We start from the raw sequence: 21,804 nt of genomic DNA, 5'->3' as shown, positions 1-21,804 counted from the left end.
GTAACTCTTTCTTGCTACTTTTTTTTACATAATGGAAGTCTCTGTTTGGACTGTTTGGTCATTTTATTTTGGAAAACTGTGTACTTTTCTAGGACTGGCACCCGATCCAGGGTGTACCCCAGCCATGTGCCCTATGCTCTGTGGGATAGGTTCCAGGCCCTTCTGCAACCATGACCAGGATTAGATGGCTGGATTGATGTCCTTTTCAGGGAAGAGAGATTTGCCTCGTGGTGGGATGGACTGCACACACTAAGCAAATGAAAAGCTACCTGCCCTTTTTGGAGATAACAAAAAGAAAATCGAGCGCAATGGAAAAAAATGAAGTTCCTGCTTGCCTAGGCAGGGGTGGACTGGTAGGCAGGGTACTTGCCTGAAGGCCTGAGCCCCCCCCAGCAATGTCAAGGGCCCCCCTCCACCTGCATACCTCACATGTATACCAAACATTTCTGAGGATTACGGTGCTGATATCATGCATATTATTAAGACTCATGACATGCTACTTTTCTATCTCTCATTTTTATGTATACAGGTTCATTATGGTGGGAATCATTATGCAAATAATATCTGGTGTTCTTAAAACAATTTCGAAATGTAATAGTTTATAATGTTTTGTGGTCAAACTCTGTTGTCGGGGTGTGTATTTAACAAAAAAAAATATGTTTGAGGAATTTTCTAACTACTGTAATGTATGAGGGGTATGATATTTTGGGACTACTTAAATTCCATCATCTGCAACTGCTGCAACTGGTGTAGGCAAATCGTAGGTGTGGAATGGGAGGCCGGGGGGGTTATAGTCCATTTCTGCCCAGTGTATCGTTGTCCCACCAATGTGCCAGGGTTTGCTGCATGGGCTGGTTGGGTTAAGTGGTTTTGCTTTTTACATATGACAGTGAATAAGCCATGTGGGAGCAGTACAAATCACCAAGACACCAAACCTGGCAACGTTACTTTTGGTCCTAAATATACCGTAGCCCTTCTCACACGGAGACTACAAAAAGCAAGTGCTAAGATCAACATTATTAATCCCATGAAGAGATATTTCGACTTTACAGCAGCAGTTAGAAACAGGGCCAAGCAATACATACAACATAAGAACACAGTATGAAGGGGCACATACACACACACACATATCTGGGGATCAAATGTCCCCCCTAATGTGGTAAAAACCTGTTATTTTAACACTGTAGGGACCATTTTTCAGGTCCTCGCAAAGATCTATGAATGCAGTCAAAAAAGTAAAAATGCCAAAAATCTCATATTTTGTTTGGTAAACTGTGTACTTGTACTGTATACTGTATACAAGTAATCAAATATACCAAAACATAAGACCTGAGATTGTACTATACAAAGTGACAAGTGCCAGAATATGTAAACATAGGCCATATAGTTAGGTGGTTAAGTGTGAGGAGACATGGCACATAGCAGTAATAATAATGATAAACAACAACAACAATAATAATAATAATAATAATAATAATAATGAGACCAACAACAAAATCATAATAATAATGTTTTACGTCCATGTCTCAAACACTACACTAGCCCCACTGATTTGTTCATTCAGTATCAAGAACTTCCCCCAAAATGCTGTGTCTAAAAGAATGATTAGGAAGACCAAAAAAGTAGCTTATATGAAGAAAAATGGTTAAACCGAAAAAACAGACATTAAGTTGAGACATTGTGAAATTCAGACTTCTGACTCAAATTCAGACTTGCAACTTCACATAGCCAAACCATTCACCCCAAAGATTAAAAAAAAACAATAACCTAAAAGCAGTCCTTTGAAAAATAACTTTAAAGATCTCCTCATTGTTGAAAATAAAAAATAGTCAACTGGCCTTAAAGAAAGTGATCTGTGTTTATACAGCGTAGGGGTCTATGGATTCAGAGTGAAGATTAATGAGCTTAGCGCTTCAACTGAAAGTCCTGCTTCTCTGATTGATGAGCTTTGGTTATACTAAACAGTCCCACAAAATAAAAGGACGTTTGACTACAGAAATGCATGGGTGGGTGCATGGGGGGAGGGGGGCAAGGAAGCAGAATGCAGCAACAGCCATGCGACCATTTAATGGTACTGCAGAAAAGCCCTCCTTCCTCCTCAGCTTGCAACGGACATCTTGCAAGGATATTAGCCCAGCATTGAAATAGCAGGAACCACGCCCTCTCCGGATTCTGCCCTGAAATGGATTCCCTGATGACGGTTTACACAGTAACGGGGAGAGGAGATGAGGATTTAGGCTTACAGGAAATGAGGCGTGACTGCAAGCAGGTGACAGGAGGTGACTATTAACAAGGCGGAGGCATATGATTACTCCTAACGCCTCTATGAGTGTAGGCACGGTTTGACTTGCATCTATCTGCTTTGCCCACAGCTATGGGTAGAGTCAGGGTAGAACATGCTGTTTCTGGTCCTGACCAATCCTATGGGATTTCTGTGCCTCTGTGTTTCCCAATTCAGGCCTCAGGGACCCACAGAAAGTCCACATTTTTGCTCCAGGAGTTTGGAGGGAGCAAAAATGTGGATTGTCTTGCAGGGAACTAGGAGGGAGCAAAAACATGGACCGACTGTGGGTCCCCAAGGACCGGATTGGGAAACACGGTTCAAAAGTAAAGGCATGACAAGCAGCTGGAGCACACAGTCCCAGACATGGCTTCAGATCTACAGCTGATCTAAAGGTATGAATGAGAGAAGAACAAAAGCTACAGTATCTCAGGACGCTGGTATACTGCAGTCTAAATGTTTCATACATAATTAGGATAAGCAGCAATGTGGAATATGTTCCACAATTAGCTGTAAATGGTAGAATCTATTATGCAAGAAATTATATAATTAAAATATTTATCCTGCAGATAAATGTCCCTTTAGGGTCGGAATAAGACTCAGTAAGACTTTTCTTCTAATTCTACCTCAGGTATTAGTCATCTCTGAATCCGTGACAGACACAGCTGTCCGCAATGACAACGAGCCTGCAGGAACCTTAACTGGCGTGTAGCCTTCCAACCAGCATCACAAACAGCTTCACTTCCCGCTGAAAAATCATATGGCGCATGGAGGACTCCTAAGCAAGCTTCAGTGCCGGAAACCAGCAGTTTGCAGACTTCTGGCAGATCATTGGAGGCCCTTTGCTGCTAAGTGGCAGAATACCTGCCTAATTATTCACTCCCATAGTGGAACAGTTGGCAATTTGAGTCCCTCATGGTCACAGTCCCTGAATGGCACAGCTGAGATCTGAACTCTGAGCTGAGCTGCAGGCCACAGCCAAACACTGCTTGAATGATGCCTTGTACTCACCAGATTAACCTTTACCAGATTAATGGACCTTAGCCTGTGAAATTACATCAGGTCTCGCCCAGGGATTTGAATTACAAACGTTCACCATATAAATATATGTCCTGTATTATAATGGCGCTGCTTTTGTTACTCAGCCATGGTAAAAATAAATTAAATCTGGAGTTGGGTGACAAAAATGTCTTTATACAACAGTTAGTTCCGACCAAGAAATCTGATTGGACAAGAGGCTTTCTATGAGCGGTTATCAGAGTATAACCGCACTCTGACATTTCACATCAGCTGTATCACTCCGCTTTACAGGTGTATCTAAAAAAGTTACATACAGTATGCCTCATTTCCACCAACACAGAGTTGGTGCTGGGCTGGTTCACTCTTGGTGCCCTTTGAGAACCTGCCCGCGTTTCCACTGGTTTAAAAAATTAACATAGGTGCAAGTGAGAGTAAAGTAAAGGTTCATATGTATTCCGTTTTGTTGGATTTATTTTGATCTGTTTTGGATTTTAAGTTTTTATAAGGTGTCGAACCGAAAAAAAGTTTCAGGGTATGATTTGTTGTGCTCTGTCTCTACTGCCTGTATCCACTTTTCTCTCCTTAAAGGCTCCCCGTCTGTGTGTGTAAGTGACTTTATTCTCTATTCCCACTTGTTGTTTTACTGCAGTCCTTTTAAGAATCGTGCAATATAGAGTTTGCTAATAACTGAACTTAGCTGTCCGCCTCATGATCTCTTCACCACTCAACCAATATTTTATTTATTAGACCTGCGGCATGGTTTTAATTTACAATGCAAAGTTATTCCGCTAATAAGCTGGCTAGTTGTTTCATTGCTGGCACTGGTGATATTATACTAAACTATAACGGTTATGGATTGAATTTTCTGGGTATGCGGGACTTGATAGCCCGTACCACTTTCGCTGACGTTTTTTTTTTTAATTTTCCTATAAATCTTATTACTGTTACCTTATAAATGCTACTCGATGAACTCGATGTATAAAAGCAATAACATACTGAAAGTCATGCAGTTGTACTCCAATATATCATGCCTGTAATTGTCTACGACCGAATCATAACCGTGATATATTGGAGTACAACTGCACTCCTTCTCAAATGCTGTTGCTTGAATATAAAATCGGGCCAACAAGGGTCACTGTCATTGTTTTGTCAGCTGAACCTATATTCCCTTGGACTCCGGCCATCCAGCCTAATTTCTGACTGAACGTGCTTCCATCATGAACAGTCCACTCCTTGGGACTTGGCTGGTCTTCTTAGCTTGGCTGCATCCATAAGACACAAGCAACTTAATAGCTTTTTGAGAAGTGTTGTTCTCTCTCTAAAGTTATTTGTTATGCAGATCGCACTTATGCTGAGAAGTTCTCAAGAGTAGGACTTCAAAGTAGAATTTTCATGACCCAACCCGAGCCCAATGGACCCCAACAGAGTATCGGATTTTGAGCCGGGTATGGGTTAGTTTTTATTGTTCATCGCTTCCTCTCTCATCTAGCAGATAAGTAACAAGCATCCGACTAGCAACGGAAGAAATACAGCAAGTTATCGCTAATGTTCCCGTATGCGCATATGACTAATATTTCCACACTTTCAGGTTCGGGTTGGGTTCGGGTTTTAGATTTACTAGTACTATTCGGGGTGGGTAGAGTTCGCTCTTAAGGCCTCTGGTATGGGCCGGACTTGGGCATTAATTTACAGGACTCTACTTCAAAGCTGCAGGGCCAAACTCTGCATGTTAGACAATGAGTCTCCTTTAACTTTGCTCCTAGAACAATGTCAGAATCTGTAATGTAGGTTTTCTAGTCTCCCATCCTTGTTTCTGCAGGTTTGAAGTACAATGAGGTTATGCACCTGAATCACCACCAAAAAAAATTAAAAAAAACAGAAAGACTTTATCCATATTCCCTAGCTTCTTCAGATAATTAGTAGCACTTGTTTCTGGCTTTGTCAATACAAATGCAGAAAACATTTACAACAGGAAAAACAAAATTCAACTTTGCCATATAAAACCTGCCACTACCTCTGTCATGCCCAAAAAGGCAGGTTTGTGCGTGCGGTTGCATTTTTTATTAACCAACTTAACATGCAGAGCTGCCGGAAAGAGGCCAATCATGGATGTATTCACCTGGCTGTTACTGCCGGAGAAGAGGCTGTTTGATCTAACTTCAAACAAGGAAGCTGAAGGATCTTTATTGAGGGCTGAAACTATAAAAAGCTTCATAAAAGTGGCATAACGAGCAGAAAGCAACGTGAGGAGATCGTGGAGTTGCCTTAAATCTGAAAATGGATTGGTGCGCAATGTGAAACACTAGAATGTACTAATTACTATTTTTATCTCTCTAGTTGACATTTCCATACTTCCAGAAAAGGCTCAGTCTATGCCTGAATGTGTGCATGTGTTTACATCACAAATATTTTGAGGATCACTTTGTCTATGAACCAGTTTATTTGGGATACCTTCAGTTACTTGCTGAGGACTACTGCGCTGATGATCTTTTTATAAGACCTTCTATGGACAGATATACAGAAGACTTGAGCTGGTACTTCAAGCAGAGCACTTTTTCAAATCACACCACGCAAACCACATTAAGTCCAGTGCTTTAAGGGGGTAGGGGGGTGATGGGTGAGGTCATGTGATGGAGGATTTCCAACTATATGGTGCCAAGTGCAAACGAAACAAAATCATAAGCACCATTTCAGGTACCAACATCACTACTTTCTCCTCATTTCCACGAAGAGAGAATTAGAGTCATAACTGCAGTTGGACAGAGATTCACAAACGAGCTCAGGCTAAAGTGGAGCTGCTCGAGTATAGTAGATGGCTGTATAACTTGACTGACTGCCTGCCACAAATCCCTGCCTGTGCCATGTTTATCTAGGTTTACTCTGCAAAGTACCAGAGCACAGGGTACCAGAAGAGAGAAACATGCCAGAACGCATCAGTACGGGAGAGCTGCAGCGCCTGCTGTTGTGCCACGCCGACCTCCTGAGCTTTCATCTGATCCACTATCTACCTGCCCACAGAGAGTAGCGCACTTCACCATCGGCATACAAACATCTCCTCTGATCCTTGCAGAGCGTCTGTCAGCAGGACATGGCCATACACACTGATGAGATTCATGATCTTCACATGCTTCATATTAACAACAAAAATTTATCAAACAGAAAAAGGAAGAGAAATACTAAAAGGAAGAATTTGCTGCTCTAGACATGTAAATAGCAAAAAATGTTCCTGGTAATTTTAATTGACTCAATTACTCATCTGCGGTGTAGTTATCGTGCTGCATACAGTATGTTGTGTTTTCATGGCCAACTGACGTGTTACTGTGTTATTCACGAATGTGATAAGCGATTCAGATTAGTAAATGGATCTAGCGATGAATATTCATTATGGCTGAACCTGTCCAGAGTCACAGACTGAGGAGATAACAGATAATGATGCAAACAGGACGCAAGGGTTCCAGCCACACGTTCAACTCACAAAAGATATTTAAAAAGTGCTCATTTTCAAAAATAATTTTTAAGCTGTAATTTTGATTGTATTTTTCTGTTTTACGTACATGTCTCAGTATGTCCTGTTTAAATTGTCAGACTGTCAGTGTGTGTAATATTTATTTATTTATATATTGTGTTTATAATTCATTTATCACTGTTTTCTTGCACTATGACCAAGATCGTAATTTCATCCTACTGTATGACCCATGCTTCATACAGCTGAAGATGACAATAAAAATATCTTTGACTTGACTTTAAACTAAAATGGTATAAGAATCTGCTTTTCAAGGTTCTTGGAAGCTGATATACAAATATGACAAAAATTCTATTTCAAAACACTTTGTCTTGCCTTTCTAAAAGTTCTGCAGCATCCAAACTCTTAACTGGAATATTTTAATTCTACTGGGAGGTACCAGTAAGGAAATGTGCTTTAATAATAATTCACCACTGTTTTCAGAAAGACACTGCAATGGATGTGTACGTATGGATAGATAGATGGATGGATGGATGGAATTAAATTTATACTGGAATTAAATGTTGTCACAAATGAAGTTGTTGGTAAAGATTGATCCAACAGACCATAATAAGATTTTTCAATGAAATAACTAGTTACACACTTTTTCATCCATCCTTCCATCTATTCATTCAACCATCCAATCATAAATATATCCAGTACCAGGTCGGGCTGCACAATTTCAAATATCATCATGAGAATTTTTTTCTGATATTTATAAAGTGAAAAACGGAGTTCATCATTTAGCCCAAATAAACTATAACCAGATTGAACTTACTATCTACCAATAGTATGTCAAATAAATTGCTGGTGTTGCCACAAGTTGTGCCGACATATATCATGCCGACCAATCACTTGCTTTTGCTCAATACAGTCTCTGTGGAATCCAAAATATTTTCATACAACTGAAGGTGTATGTCACTCATTTTGTTAAATTTCTCACAAACGCACCTCACTGTCTATGAGTAAGTATGATAGCAAGGACGAAAACGATTTTGATTGGTTCGGAGAGTGCATGCAAAGCTCATGCGAAAGCAGTGGCAGTAAACTATACACTGATTTTAGTTTTAGTGAAAATTATCGTGTGGGACCTCCCAACCGCCAATTAGTGAAGTTTTTCGCGAAGATTTCAAAATTCCGGAAACACTATACCAGAAAGACAAAAAGACTAGAAATGTGTGGATCTAAACTGAAATATTAATTCTTTTGGGCCAGTTCCTGACATATGATGAGTTTGGATGACCCCCCCCCACTTGAAATTTTCTTCTGCATAGCCTACCGAGGGGACCCCCCTCCTCAGCTCTGGGAGTTGTACCAAAGAGGACCCCCAATCTGAGGGGGATTCCCCCCACCACCCAATCAATAAAATCTGGCCCCCACTCCCCAAAATTAATTTCTGTGTACTGGTTGGAACATTCCATGAACATATGTTAACCCTCCACCTTCCATAACCATTTAAGCAGGTTATGAACTGGACAATGCATTTTAACAATCAGACCTGGTTCAGCTGATAAATGCTATTTGATCAGTTTCTACATCGATGTGCATTGTATAAAAATGTACTCTAAAAAGCCTGCAATGCGCAAGCTTCTTAGTCATGATTACAGCAAATTTTTAAATATAGTCCTCTCAGCTTTTTATGCAACATTAGCTGCTGCTAGCACAAAAAGGAAAAAGAAAAAAAGTGTTAAATAATACACTGATATTAAATTGTTCCATTGAAGCTAAAAAATTATGCCACGGTAAACCAACAACTTTAAAAACTGGACAGCATTCAGCTTTCTTTGGCAAGGAGGATACACTGATCAGAAGACAATTTCATCACACAGAAAGACGTGAGAACGAAATAGGGGCTGCGATTGAGATTAATTAACCATAATAGAAAGCCAAGGAAATTTTTTAAAAAATAACAAAAATCACTGCTCTCATTAGAGCATCCAAATTTGTGCGGAGGCTGGAGAAGACTTCTGTTGCCAGTCCCAATATACTGCACCGTCTGTCCCACGCAAAAGAAATAGCTGGTGTAGGGCTTTCTGCTTCAGTAAAGCGGCGTAGCCCCAAACCAAGCAGCGCTTCTTGCTTTTGCTCAGACTCCTCATTAGCACGCACACCTCGTCCCCTTTCCAGTCGGCTCAGCGATAAACACCTTCATTTCAAGCCAAGGTCCTCTTCACTGCACGGTTGCCTCAGAACTGCACATATGGGAATAGCTTCAAAAAGACTTATTCGAGGGATATCAACGGGAACGTCTCAGCGGCCTGCCTAAGCGAGATAACAGGTTACGCGCTGGTGATCTTTAAAGTTAGCACTTAGTTTAATACCAAGCTAGGCAGCTGCTAATTTCTAAGCACTTTATTTGTTTTGAAATCATTTCTTGAAGGCAATCATTTGTAGCATTTGATCACAATTACCATTAACGCTACAATCATGGGGATCACAGTGTGTTGCACCTAGTGGCTGAGCGATATCACGATAATTTATCATGACATTTTTCAACTCGATCCACAATAATCAATTCAGAGTTATTGCAAGAATTGCAATACAGCATTACTAAACGCTTTTTTAAAATGACAGGACAAATCAAGGAGCAGCTATCACCCATAACGGTACTACGTTAAAACAGAATGTGAAATAAAGCGTTTTCAGTTTTCACAACATCTCAGTGCTAAAAGAAACAAACTTCATATACCATCGGAAAGCTAAAAATATTGCACTCATACCACAGTCTGTATACGGGTTGGCTACGCTGTCGAATAAGCAGAATTTGGCTAATGAGGAAGAACTGACCCAAGTTATAACTATTCATTTGTATGCGAAACTTTTAATTGAAACTTATATACAGACACTCCTCACTTAAAGAAGTAGTTCCATTTCTAAGTCGTTAAACAAATTGGTCGATAAGCGAAGAGCCGCCCCTTATCGATATTTCAAACATATTGTACTGATAGTGGTTCTGTGTTCGCCAACTATAGAAATCATTTTCAAAGTCACCTTTGCACCATGTATAATATTTTAGTATATCTATAAATGTTTATGTGGTAGTGTACTAGATACAACAGAAATGCCGCGCTGCCATTACCACGACCAAACCTCTCCTACAGTCTAAAACAGCTGGTTGTAAGTCCGCACCAACGTTAAGCAGGTACTGTAGGTCGTTAAGTGACGATCGAGTGTCTGTATTACTAAAAAACATAAGCACTTTTTGTATAATGAGTAAGTTTCTTTTATATGTACACTATTTTACATAGCCTGATAGCATCATGTTATTGTTTCAATGCTGAATTATAGTTAATGCGTTGAATTATGGTCAGTGTTAAATTATCAGCGCTGAAACTGAATTGATTATTGGTCAGATTTTCAATATTGAAAAACTGATGGTGGCAAAACCTTGATTCAATGTTGATATAAAGTGAAAGATTGAAGATCAACGTTGTTTCAATCTTTTTATCTGATATGGAATCAATGTCATTTCAACATATGTGTGCTATTGGGGTTTATTATTAGAATGCTACAGGTAGTGATACTTGTAAGGACAGTTACTGGTTAAATAGTTAAATGGTTAATTAACATTACTAGATGTATTCCGGTTCGGTTGGTTTGTAAACAACAAAAAATATAGTGATCTGTACCGTGGAGGAGTGTATTCCTACCATAAATATTATGACATGACAATCAGGCCATATCGCCCACCCCTTGTCTTGAACTGCCAGGACTGGAGGGTTTAAAACCTGTCCCTGGTGTTTAGGTGCCTTAAGTTTGCTTGTTCTCCTCATGGGTTTCCATTCTGTACACTGGCTTCCTCCTTCAATCCAAAGACCTGCAGTCAGAGGAACTGTAATCTCTAAATTGTGCATACAAATCCTGTGATAGACTGGCATCCCGCCTAAGATAGGCTCTGGGCCACCTTGGAACCTTGACCAGGATAAGCGATTCGAAGATGGACCGTAACCACACAGACTATAAACTCTTCATGATAAGAAAGGGATGAGGTGCTATACAATAGCTTTCCATTTAGGGGTGTCTGGGTAGACTACTTTCATAAAATGCAATAGTGATCCATGTAGACATGCTGATTAATTTTGCAATAGAAGATTCTAACAAGGACTCCGGTGACCATTTGCAGCTTACAGATTAATTGATAAGCGAAAGATGCAATGATGCTGAGCACAATACCATGTTATGATGAAGTCTGAGTAAAATGTAAGCAAAAACAAAAAAAGCAAATGATATGAATATAATTATGGCAAACTTGGATTCTGAACTTGCTAAAAATGAAAGCCAAGAAGAATTGGGAGGATAGATACTTCTTGCAAATGTATTCACCCACATGACACCGTTTAATATAATGTGAAGTGAGGAATTTCACTAAATAAATTAGATGAGGACTTAACAAGCCATAAACAAGGACACATTGAGAACACGCTGCTTTTGATGCGCTGTGCTTGGAAGTAAGAATGTGTCACTGGTCAGCTTGCAGGAAATAGTTATTAATTAAATGAATTGAATAAAATCACCATCTCCCCATATGCTTATTAGGCATTATTTTTAACCTCAACTGGGTGACAGCTCCTACGACAGTGCAGCAGTCTACACTAAACCACAAGCGATTTTAGTAAGTGAAAACACCAGCTCTCATTTTTGATTAAAGTACCCCTCAGTGGCACTACTGCTCCCGTCAAACTTGACATCTGTCACAAGTTGATGTGCATACGACCAAAACGAAAATGTATACAATGTATTCCCTGATGTTTCACAACCGCTACTAGAAAAACATATTACACTCCAAACTTTGACCAGAGTTTCTGTTTTTCAACGGTCTTGTCATGAACTGCGGTGCTGCTACAGGAGAAAATTCTACTTCAAGCTGGTTCTGACAACAGGCAGCAGAACAAGTACTGACACAGCTTCCATTACACACGGGATGTGAAGCGAATCCATTGTTTGTGTGGTGCAATGTCCTGAACTCCTGACAGCCGCATCAACCTCTATCAGACGCTTTGCTGGAAGGGTACGACAGGGAATTCCGCATACGATGACTGCTATACCAGCTACTAGGAGTGTCTTGCAAGTTCCAAAAGACTCCCTGCCTGGTCATTGACGCTATTTGTGTTTTCCAATTTTTCGCTTCCAGCTAAATCCGGATCTGATTGTTTTAGCTGAGCCCAGAGAGCAATTCACAGAACCTGATTCTGCTTGCAGGAGTATGCACTAAAACACAACATTTGCATAATGGAGCTATGATTATGCTGTCAAAACATAGCTACTTTGGGAGAATATTACACTGGTTACGATGAACCATCTGAAAAACAATTTAATCAACTATATTGCTCAGCATATAGAAGAAAACAAACATGCTCCCTTTGACATCTTCACTTAAAAACTGACCAAGATGCTACTTCATAATTGAAAGGCATGGCAGAAATACACAATTTGACCCTGTAATAGATAAACAACTGGAAGATGGGTGGATTGATGCATTTATATATATGTGAGGCAACACAGTGGCTCAGTGGTTAGCACTAGCAGGGTTTGAATCCTGACCTGAGCCCTGTATGTGTGCAGTTTGCATGTTGTACTAGTTCCAGTCTCCTCTAGGTGTTCCAGTTTCCTGCCACCATTCAGAAACATCGGGGTCAGTGTGTGGCTCTGCAGGCTACACCTCTGTGCCTGTAATCAGAAGGTCACTGGGTCAAGCCCAGCTTTGGCAAAACAGTCAAACAGAAAAATATTGTTATTTTCTTACTTAAGTGAGCAAGTAAAATTTATTTATAAAGAGCCTTTCACAGACAAGAGGACACAAAGTGCTGTACAGGACTAAAACGCTTAAAAGTACCATCAAAATAAAACAAATAAAGGAAAAGTAAATTAACAAAAACACTACTAGTAGTAGTAATAATAAGAAACAGAATACAAGCAAAAGACTACTCAACTCTATTCAAACGCCTGCTTAAATGAGGCTTTAGTTGCTTTTTGATAGAGTCAACTAACTCAGCTGAACGCAACTCTAGCCAGAGTTGAGCTTTTAAACTTAAAAATGTATGAAAAGAAAAAAAATGATTGCTTATTCTTTCATACTTGCCAATAAAAAATAATTCAAATTCTGCAAAAATTTCCAAAATCCTGAGGGCAGGAAGGACAGCTACTGTATGCAACATTTTTCTTAACATTACAGCACAAAAATTAGAATCACCATTTGCTATTTTCACTGAACTCACAAACTATAAGTAGTCATTTGACAGCTGTGAGAATCTCAGGAAACGTATAAGAACATGCATCTCACACAGCAGGTGTGGTCTTTGGTGAAACAGGGTAAGCAAGTCTGAGGGACTGAAAGCTCAATTCCCCACTTAAGGTGTGTTGTACGAAGGATATTAAACCAGTACAAAGGATATTTAACGACTAAACTCCCCGAAACGGCCTAGGGCTGCATTCTGTGACTATAGCATTGGGATGTTTGTGTTCCTGAAATGTTGGGTTTCCAAGACATGTATTGCTTGGAAGGCCCAGACTTTACAGGCCTTGAGAGTGACTCTAGATGCAATTGGCTGAAAGAAGTAACGGGAAAGTTTGTGTCAGGAGGTTGAAAACGTAGGACAGATGAAAAGAATTATTAAAGTCTAGGAATTGAGCGAAGTGGGTCATGAGATGCTCTCAAACAAAGATTCATTCTGCTCAATGCTAAATAGGGAGCAATTGATGGTTCTATTAAGACTACAGGCCAAGGGCATAGATTTGCTCTGGACATTGGTGGGGACCTATGACTCCACTCCCCCCCCCCCCCCCATCCCCTGCCCCACCCACCAACCCCGCCACCCCAACTCCGTCCACGGAATGCATGTTTTTTTAATATGCTGCAAAATGCAAAATCACTTTACATTAATACTAGCAATGCTTCGATTGATATTAATCCACTCGAAATGCAATTCATTAAGTTAAATTAAGGAATAGTGTAATGTCAAAACCCCACTAGCATTAGCGTTAACTGTTGTCGTTACTTTGATGGACTTTGATGGATTCACTAGCGAACTTGAAGTGACTTACACTTTTCTTTGAAAAAAAGCTCCTTATGTCCAGCTTCGTTTTTTTTGCTGCCGCCATCCTCACATGTGTCACCCAACACACCTTCTTGCACGGGGAAAAAAATCCACTGCATTTGCCGCTGCTTGTATGTGAACGCAGCCACAGCCTCTCACATGATAGCAGGGAAATGCACAGCCAATCAAAATGTTCATATGTGTTTTGGGGGCGGGAGGACTCAAGGAGAGAACGTGATTTATCCCTTTCTGCGTGTCTAGGTTAATGTTGACAGCACGATTGTTTTTTTTTTTTTTTTTTTTTAAGTGGATTAAATTATTGGTGGGGACATTTCAATGGTCGGAGGACATTGGTGGGGACACATCCCCTCCGATAGTGATTCACTATCTCTCAGAAGCCGACTCTCATTTGCTGTCGACCCCTATGTGAGCCTGGATCTTTAGTAACTTTCAGGAACGACTGGCTCTTGGTGAGTTGTCAAACAAAAAGGAACAAAAAGAGGTAAGAGACTCTCGAGGTGAGTACCTCGAGGGATCAGGAAAGAAGGAAAGGAGAATAGAGGAAAAGGAACCATACACACATTCCTAGTATAAATGATGAGGGGCTGAGGAGATCTTGGCAAAAAATAAGGATAATGGAATGCAAATGGAGGAGGACATTAAATCAGACGAGTGGAGAAGTTTCTCATGCATGTACCGCATCGTCTTTGCACTAACGTCTAACTGAATACATATGCAAGTATAATTATGTTTATCAACATAATGATAATTAATACGCAAACTGCATAGATTTTTAGGAAAACATATTTGTGTGACAACAACATAGTGCCAATCCTATATATTGGTTACTAAGACAAAAATTCGCCTTAATTAACATTAAGCCAGAAATCAACCAACACTTGACACCAACCTTGCACCAGAGTCCCCGTGAAGTGTATGGCTTAAAATTACTTGGACAGGTTTAAAGTTAATCTTACAAAATTGGCTTTGGTTACTAAAATAACCAAAATCATCAAAATAACCAATTGTCTAACATGATGGTTGGAGTTCCATTTGTGGCTGCTTTCCTTGCTGTGGACCTGGATGTTTCACTACCATTGAGGGACATTGGGAAACAGCCATGAGAGTTGTATCAACATATAATGAAGAAAAATATTTGGGTTTCTGACTAAGAGATTAAAATGTATACTTCAGCATAAACATGGTCTTCGACATCCCAGCAGCACCACAAAAGAATGGATTGAGTGAGGATTTCACAGTTCCCGTGGAATGTCATCACAATACTGGAAACAAGCTGTTTATAGAAGCCAACTACCTGCAGTAATTCAAGCTATTCTGTAAGCAAACATGAGCTAATGGTTTTAAGAGTAATAACTGCAAGAGATGCATGGTTGTTCCATAAAAAAAGTTTACATGTAGCAGACAATGATTTTTCCAGTTTCTTTTGCATAATCAGTTTAATAAATATTGGGGGGGGGGGGGGGGGGGGGATCACATTTTGTGTGCTATCATCAAATTGCCCTCTATAATTTTCTTCATGACGACAGTTTTCTGCAAGCATTACTTGTGTTTTAAGACAGCAGGTGAAGTGAAAATCTAAGCGGCAAAGACAGTGACAGGTCTCATGATGTAAATATCCCTGATGATGCTTCCTATATGCTAAAATTATCATCATCATCATTATTAGGAGTAGTAGTAGTAGTTACAACATTATTATTACAAGACATCCAGTAGGATTCCTCACCACTACAAGGTAAACTTGCTTTAATCATTAATGTAAATTTGTTGTGATTAAGCAAAATTTTCTCTGTTTTCTGACAACCTTAAAGTAATTTCCCCCAAGAGCACCACATAAACTAATGAACATTAAAATGGAATCCAAGCGAACTTTGATTTATTGTGGTGTCTATAACCGCACGCTCTGCCTCACTGGGATTCCCAGCAAGAACTTCTTCATGCTACCTTTTCATTGCACTCATGGGAAGATCACGAGCAGAAATCATAGTATCAGGAGTGAGAGTCTGTTAAAAATGTGCAGCAGCACCAACCAATCCATCAAGATAATGAATTATAAACAACATTAAAAATGCAAGGCAGTTCCCTACAAATGATATGTCTTCTTAATCTGGGTCCTAGTAACATATCTCATGTCTTATGTTCCTGCTTTTACAGTCTTGACTGAGGCAGTATGGTCCTTCAACACTATTACTTACTGTCTCCAGTGCTGATGGTTAAATTCCTGTACCTGCATCATGTCCTACCTATGTCTTACAGGGTTCCTTACTCTGATTCTTGTACAAAAACAAGCTGTTATAGGTGAATAGATGTCTCTAAATTTCCCACCGTATTATGTGTGATCATTGATGTGTGTGACCTCTTATGGACTGGTACCCCTACCAGGGATTAGCCCTGACTTGCGCCCTGTGTTTGCTGGGATAGACTCCAAGCCCTCTGTGACACTGTACTGGATAAGCAGTTTTAGGGTGAATGAATGGATAGACAGTCTTGATTAAAGCACTGAATGAATGGAATGTTTTCAACTACAAATAGCTGAAGAATTGCAAATGTTTCAGTTATATGAAATTGAATTTATGCTAAGCAGGGAAAGATAACTATAGAATTAGAGAAAAAGAGGAAATCTACAAATTACCATTTTTTAGCCATTTAAAATATTTTAAGTAATATTGATTATTTTGTGTTTCTTGTGTGATTGCATGTTGGTTTTTTTCTGAAAGCGAATACTTCTATGCAGAACATGATTTTGGTTTTGGCTCCCTAAAGGGATTGTGCCAATCATCAGCAGGCTAATGGCGACCCTACTATCAAAGGTCATCAAAACAGTCAAAAAAGGATCAATAAAAAGTGCATGTAGTGCAAGGATAGATTTGGGATGGCCAATAATAAATGCCCTTTCAAAAGTACACTGTAAATGTCACTTGTTCTAAATGCTATATAATAAAACCCTACCACAACAACATATCGGCCTTTCTTCATCCTCTTAGTCAACTGGCCAGTTAAGAGCTGGAGAAAACCAAAAGGTTAAAATTGGGGCTAGAGCGGACGTGCTTTCCTCCTTACCTCCAGGAGCAAAGAGAGAAGGAGAAGGTCCTGAAGGCATTTTCAAGGCCATGACTGCCTATGCAATCTGCTGTATGTTGCATCATCACGCAGCTCATTCACACAAAAACAAAAACAATTCCCATTTTCTCAGGACCAAGGAAGTGCTACACGACCCCACACAATTGCACATCTGTGAATAACGATTTCCTGTAGCAAATGACGTCTGCGTGCCACTGCAGCAGATGATACAGAATCGAGTCGACACTTGGATGAGTGCTCGACATCATTAAAGAATCGTTACATAGCAGTGGGGCATTTTCAGTTTTTGAGTGTAAGTGGGCGAATGCATGAATCTGAGGGGACATGTTAGCTGGGGGCTGATGTTACCACACCAGATGCAGTGGTGGAGACAGCCAAGGCCAAAAGGAGTTTGCTTGGAGGGTAGGAACGGCAAGGCAGACAGATTTCGCCAAGCAGAGGTCTCATGCAGGGATTGCGAGTGGTGCTCACAGGCATTGTCTGCGTTTCTACCCCATATGCTAGCCAGTGTTTTTAATCTAATTTGTAGCAAGCAGAGGGAGAGACAAGAGTTCAGGTCTAAGAAGCAGAACTAAGGAAGCATTTTGAGTTGGGTACTGAAGGGGAACGAACAGGAAGGTCAGCTTGCGTATTCAGCAGTTTGGCACAAAATATAATTTAATTAATTTGTTGCTTAGAAAACCCTTACTAACATATAAAAGTAATATTACAATGTATCCATTCATACAACTAGACATTTGCTGAAGCCCTATAGCACCTTACCCAAGGACAGAACACATTTCTGCAAAGGATGCTCCTTAATAGAAACACTGACAATATGCCCTGATAAGTCTACTCATAAGTCACCTATTTCAAAAAATCCTTCGGCACTTCTAGGCCTTACATTCACACGGTATTTTGAAAAACGTGTGGGCAGCCTAGGAGCCACTTGCGCATATTTTCTAAACATAACAAAATATCTTACACTTTTTCAACTGACTTCCGTAAAGTGCAGTCATCCACCCTAAGAACGTATTCAAACATCGAGTTATGATTATAAGTGCCATTGTCTTCAATATCCTCTGGGTTTTAATTTTAAAAAATCTGCACTCGATTTTGTGCCTCGTAGTTACCCGTGAGGTAAAAATGCTTTTAATCACACGGACCCAGCAGACTATTCCTCACCCCACAAAGCGAGTGTGAAAGTTTAGTTTAACAGATAGGAGACTTATTGGAAAACCTTGCGATTTTGCTTGCATTAAAGGTAAACTCAAATATATGACAGGACAATTAGGCTACATACTGTTCATAAGACCAGTAGTGGAATAAAGGGAATTGCCGTTTACATAAATATAACCTAAGTATACTTGAGTGCAATGTATTCACTCATATGTCAAACATTAATAACGTATTTACTTTAATGCTGTATGGCCAGTATTTGTTGCCAAATAACTTTGGACGGTTACATAACGACCACGGCATATTCTGACAAGAGGCAAGGCAACTTTACTGTACTCTGTTTGGGAACTACAGTGTACAGCCACAAAATATATCCCACTTCGGTGGAGGATGTTCATAGAATATTTTTAATGAGCGAATGAGCGCATCTTTAACAAATTCTAATCTGAAACACACAATTTGCATTCAGGAAACGCCAGTACGACTAGGTCTCGCCATGCGTCAGTGTATTCACTTAATTTTACATCTATTTAGTACAGTACTTACCCCATTGTTTCTAATAATCCGGTGGCAAACAATTACACAGATAGCACTGCAAGATCCCTTTCGATATTCCAGCCTACGGTTGATTATATTGTAGATTTGTGAATTTCGCCGTTCTTGTTATGTCAAGCCATTTTCACTCTAGCACATAAACGTAGTCTGTTTATAAGCAAATCCATACAGATCGAAAAGCGGTCAAAACCGAGCATTAGCTGAAAGCGGAGAAATACAAGATGTTCTGCTAACTGCTTTCCCCGCGATGAAGTGTCATGTCCAGCTCCCCTTCACAATTGCACATTTCCAATGAAATCGTTACAACCAGCCAGCTAATTCGAGACATGATGCATGGCTATCGGGATCTTCGTTTTAATTCCAATTCTGCACACCAGATGGGTGCTTTGCAACCCAAAATGATACAGGAGCGCATACGCTGAGAGGGTGTGTGAGGAGATGTTAGCGTGGCTGCCTTCGGTATCCAGATGTCCCTCTAATGTCCATCAGGACTGAACCATAGGTTACAAGTCTTCTTCTTTCATAACGCTGGTACTTACTTCACACTCTCCTAGAGTGTAACCAGCGACACTGCAGCTGTCAAAGGAGAATGATACCAGACGATCTATCAAGCAATTTTCTATCGTTAAACCTCAAATCCAAGCTTTCGTTTCAATTCATGAAATAGTCCATATCTAGTCAGTAATAATACAATTCAGCAAAACAAAAAGCGGGGTCGTCTAGCCAAGCATCAGTTAAATATAAAGGCATCCAGAATTAATTTACGTCCTTTCAAGTCAACGTTATTCCCAACCTTGAGAGAAAAAAAAAAACAATTCGCTGATTTTTCATCAGCCTCTGTTTAATGAACCATATCAGCTTGCATCGCCACGATTGACTTAATATGATTATAACCGAACGCAAAACAAAACCTGAGAGCAAAGAGACGATAATCATAGAAAGACTGTTGTATTTTTATAGCAAAAGAGAGAGCTTTATTTGTGGTCATTCTGAAGGCCATTTTGCTTTTTTACATATTTATTTTTTTACTATGGTCTCTGCTGTATTCCTTTACTCGTCACTGCTGCCTCCATGCCACTGACAGAATTAAATTGCCTTACGTCCCAACGTCACCCTCCGCACTGACGTCACAACAGGCTTTCGGAACTGATGTCATTATCATCCAATAAGTGATGTAACATAGATATTATTCATAACTTATATAATTGTGACTATATAATTATACTTCTATCCATCCATTTTAATAAACAATAATTATAAGTATTATGGTACTTAATTGTGCCCGCGATCCTGCATAAGACAAGCGACTATAGGAAGTAGATGGATGGATGATAACAATGATACCATGTTTACTACTGATGGTATTACCTCAGATATATGAAAGTTTATTTTAAAATCTAATCTTGGTAATGCAAACATAATCTGAAACATAAAAGCCAATATAATAATAATAATAATGATAATAATAATAATAATGTTAATAATAATAATATTAATAATAATATTAATAATGATAATAATGATAATAATAATAATACACGTGAATGGTAGAACCGTATCCCTACGTCTCCAGGGCTGAGAGTTCCATTCCTACATATGGCTCTGTGTGTGCGTTGTTCTCACCATGCATTATTTATCAGGTGGTTTTACTGAAAGCCTATAAGGTATCACTTATTCAAACTATTGGATATTGAGTGAAGCCAAAATTGAATTAGTAATATTTATATATGTATCGATGTTCTTATTCAAGCAATATATGTGAAGTACTCTTCTCAAGAATCCAATGGCAAGATCGTTTATTTATTCTGGACCTGTAGTTCCCTGGTTAGAAGTCCATTTAACTCCCACACCAGACGTTTGGCTGTATTGTCGGGGTTTATTTAAAAACAATCAAGAGTGATATTGGGCTACAGGGTTTCATTGTCTTAACATTTCTATCATGTTACAGTAAAATGTTAATGTATCAATTTAAACATTCACAGTCACAGTGTTATTTCATTGTGTTTCAGTAGAAAGACAAAAAAAAACAGAAAATAAGGTTATTAACATTCATCCAGGCTTGAACTTTGGTATTATTCGTTTACATCCTGTAGAGGGCAGTCGTGTCAAACTAACACGTGTCTCGGGTCAGACGCTTCAAGTTCTTTGAGTGCAATTGTAATCAGTTTTAATCCTATAGTTTGAACAAATCTCACAAACTGCACTTTGGGAACCTAGTCAAGGGTACTGTTGATCAACAGACAGAAGGTTTTAATGTCAAGACTTGTTGTCCCGATGAGAAAATAACATCGTTCTAAAAATAGTTGTGAACTATTATGAACCGTGTTTTAAAATTATACACCCCCGATTCTCCATGGATTCCCCACTTCGGGTTCTAGAAAATAAAAGTCGTTTGTTAGTACTGAATTTCAATCGTAATCAATATTATTATAATAATGATGAAAATAAGGCTGATGTTTTGTAGTTTAAACTTAAACGTATGCGTGGGGCTGTAAGCTAAATATCACGAAATCGAAGTTTATATTCAATTCTGTATGCGTTTGCTCTGTTACTCCAAGGCGAGATTGATATACACCTGGGAATGGGGGCTCGTCATGGATCAGTTCCCACCCCAACCCTGCTTTTCCTGTGTCACATTACTGCGGTGATGGAGAGCAGCAGGTGAAGCTCTGATATTCGACCTTTGACGCATGGCTTGTTTACTGCAGAATGGCCTAATTGTAAACGAATACGATTTTATCTGTTTTTTGTTTTGTTTTGTTTTGCGTCGTCTGGGTGAGCTGTCAGTTCCCAGCAGGGTTAATGCGAGCTCGTGTTAGTAAATTTATTTTAGTCGGCTAACCATTACAATCATATTCCATCATCTCACGACAATATTTCATCATCGAGCCTGGGAATTCCTCTGTGATTTAAACGCATCTTCGATAAACCAATGTATTAATTCTGGAAGACAGAAGAGTGTGGGTTTGTGTTATAAGTTTCTGTTGTATATACAAATAATGAAGCATGTCACTGAAAACAAACAGCCTATTGTTTTCCTTATCGTGTACTTCATTTCGAGATTGATGCCATTACTGAGGCTAAAAGAGTACTTGTTGTGGCGAGTAATGGATTAAATTAAACCTCCAGAGGCTCTCATACTAGTCATGCAATGG

The 21,804-nt window shown here is 39.4% G+C and overlaps 1 protein-coding gene across 2 annotated transcripts in view; it reads right to left on the bottom strand.

The window, feature by feature from the left end:
- homer1b (homer scaffold protein 1b) overlaps nt 1-19,691 on the bottom strand; it is a 42,999-nt gene extending 23,308 nt beyond the window's left edge. The window contains exon 1 of one of the 2 annotated variants that reach the window (XM_023802857.2): nt 18,641-19,691. In XM_023802857.2, the coding sequence (XP_023658625.1) occupies nt 18,641-18,645 (5 nt within the window). In that variant the 5' untranslated portion in view covers nt 18,646-19,691. Of the gene's footprint in view, nt 1-9,523; nt 9,625-18,640 lie in introns of those variants that run through there. The other variant, XM_072708713.1, reaches the window with a different exon arrangement.
- Nucleotides 19,692-21,804: the final 2,113 nt, after the last annotated feature.

The sequence above is a fragment of the Paramormyrops kingsleyae genome, chromosome 2 (assembly GCF_048594095.1).
Source record: "Paramormyrops kingsleyae isolate MSU_618 chromosome 2, PKINGS_0.4, whole genome shotgun sequence".
Lineage (NCBI taxonomy): Eukaryota > Metazoa > Chordata > Actinopteri > Osteoglossiformes > Mormyridae > Paramormyrops > Paramormyrops kingsleyae.
Note: the sequence above shows the minus strand (reverse complement) of the source record. Positions and strands in the feature narration are given on the sequence as shown.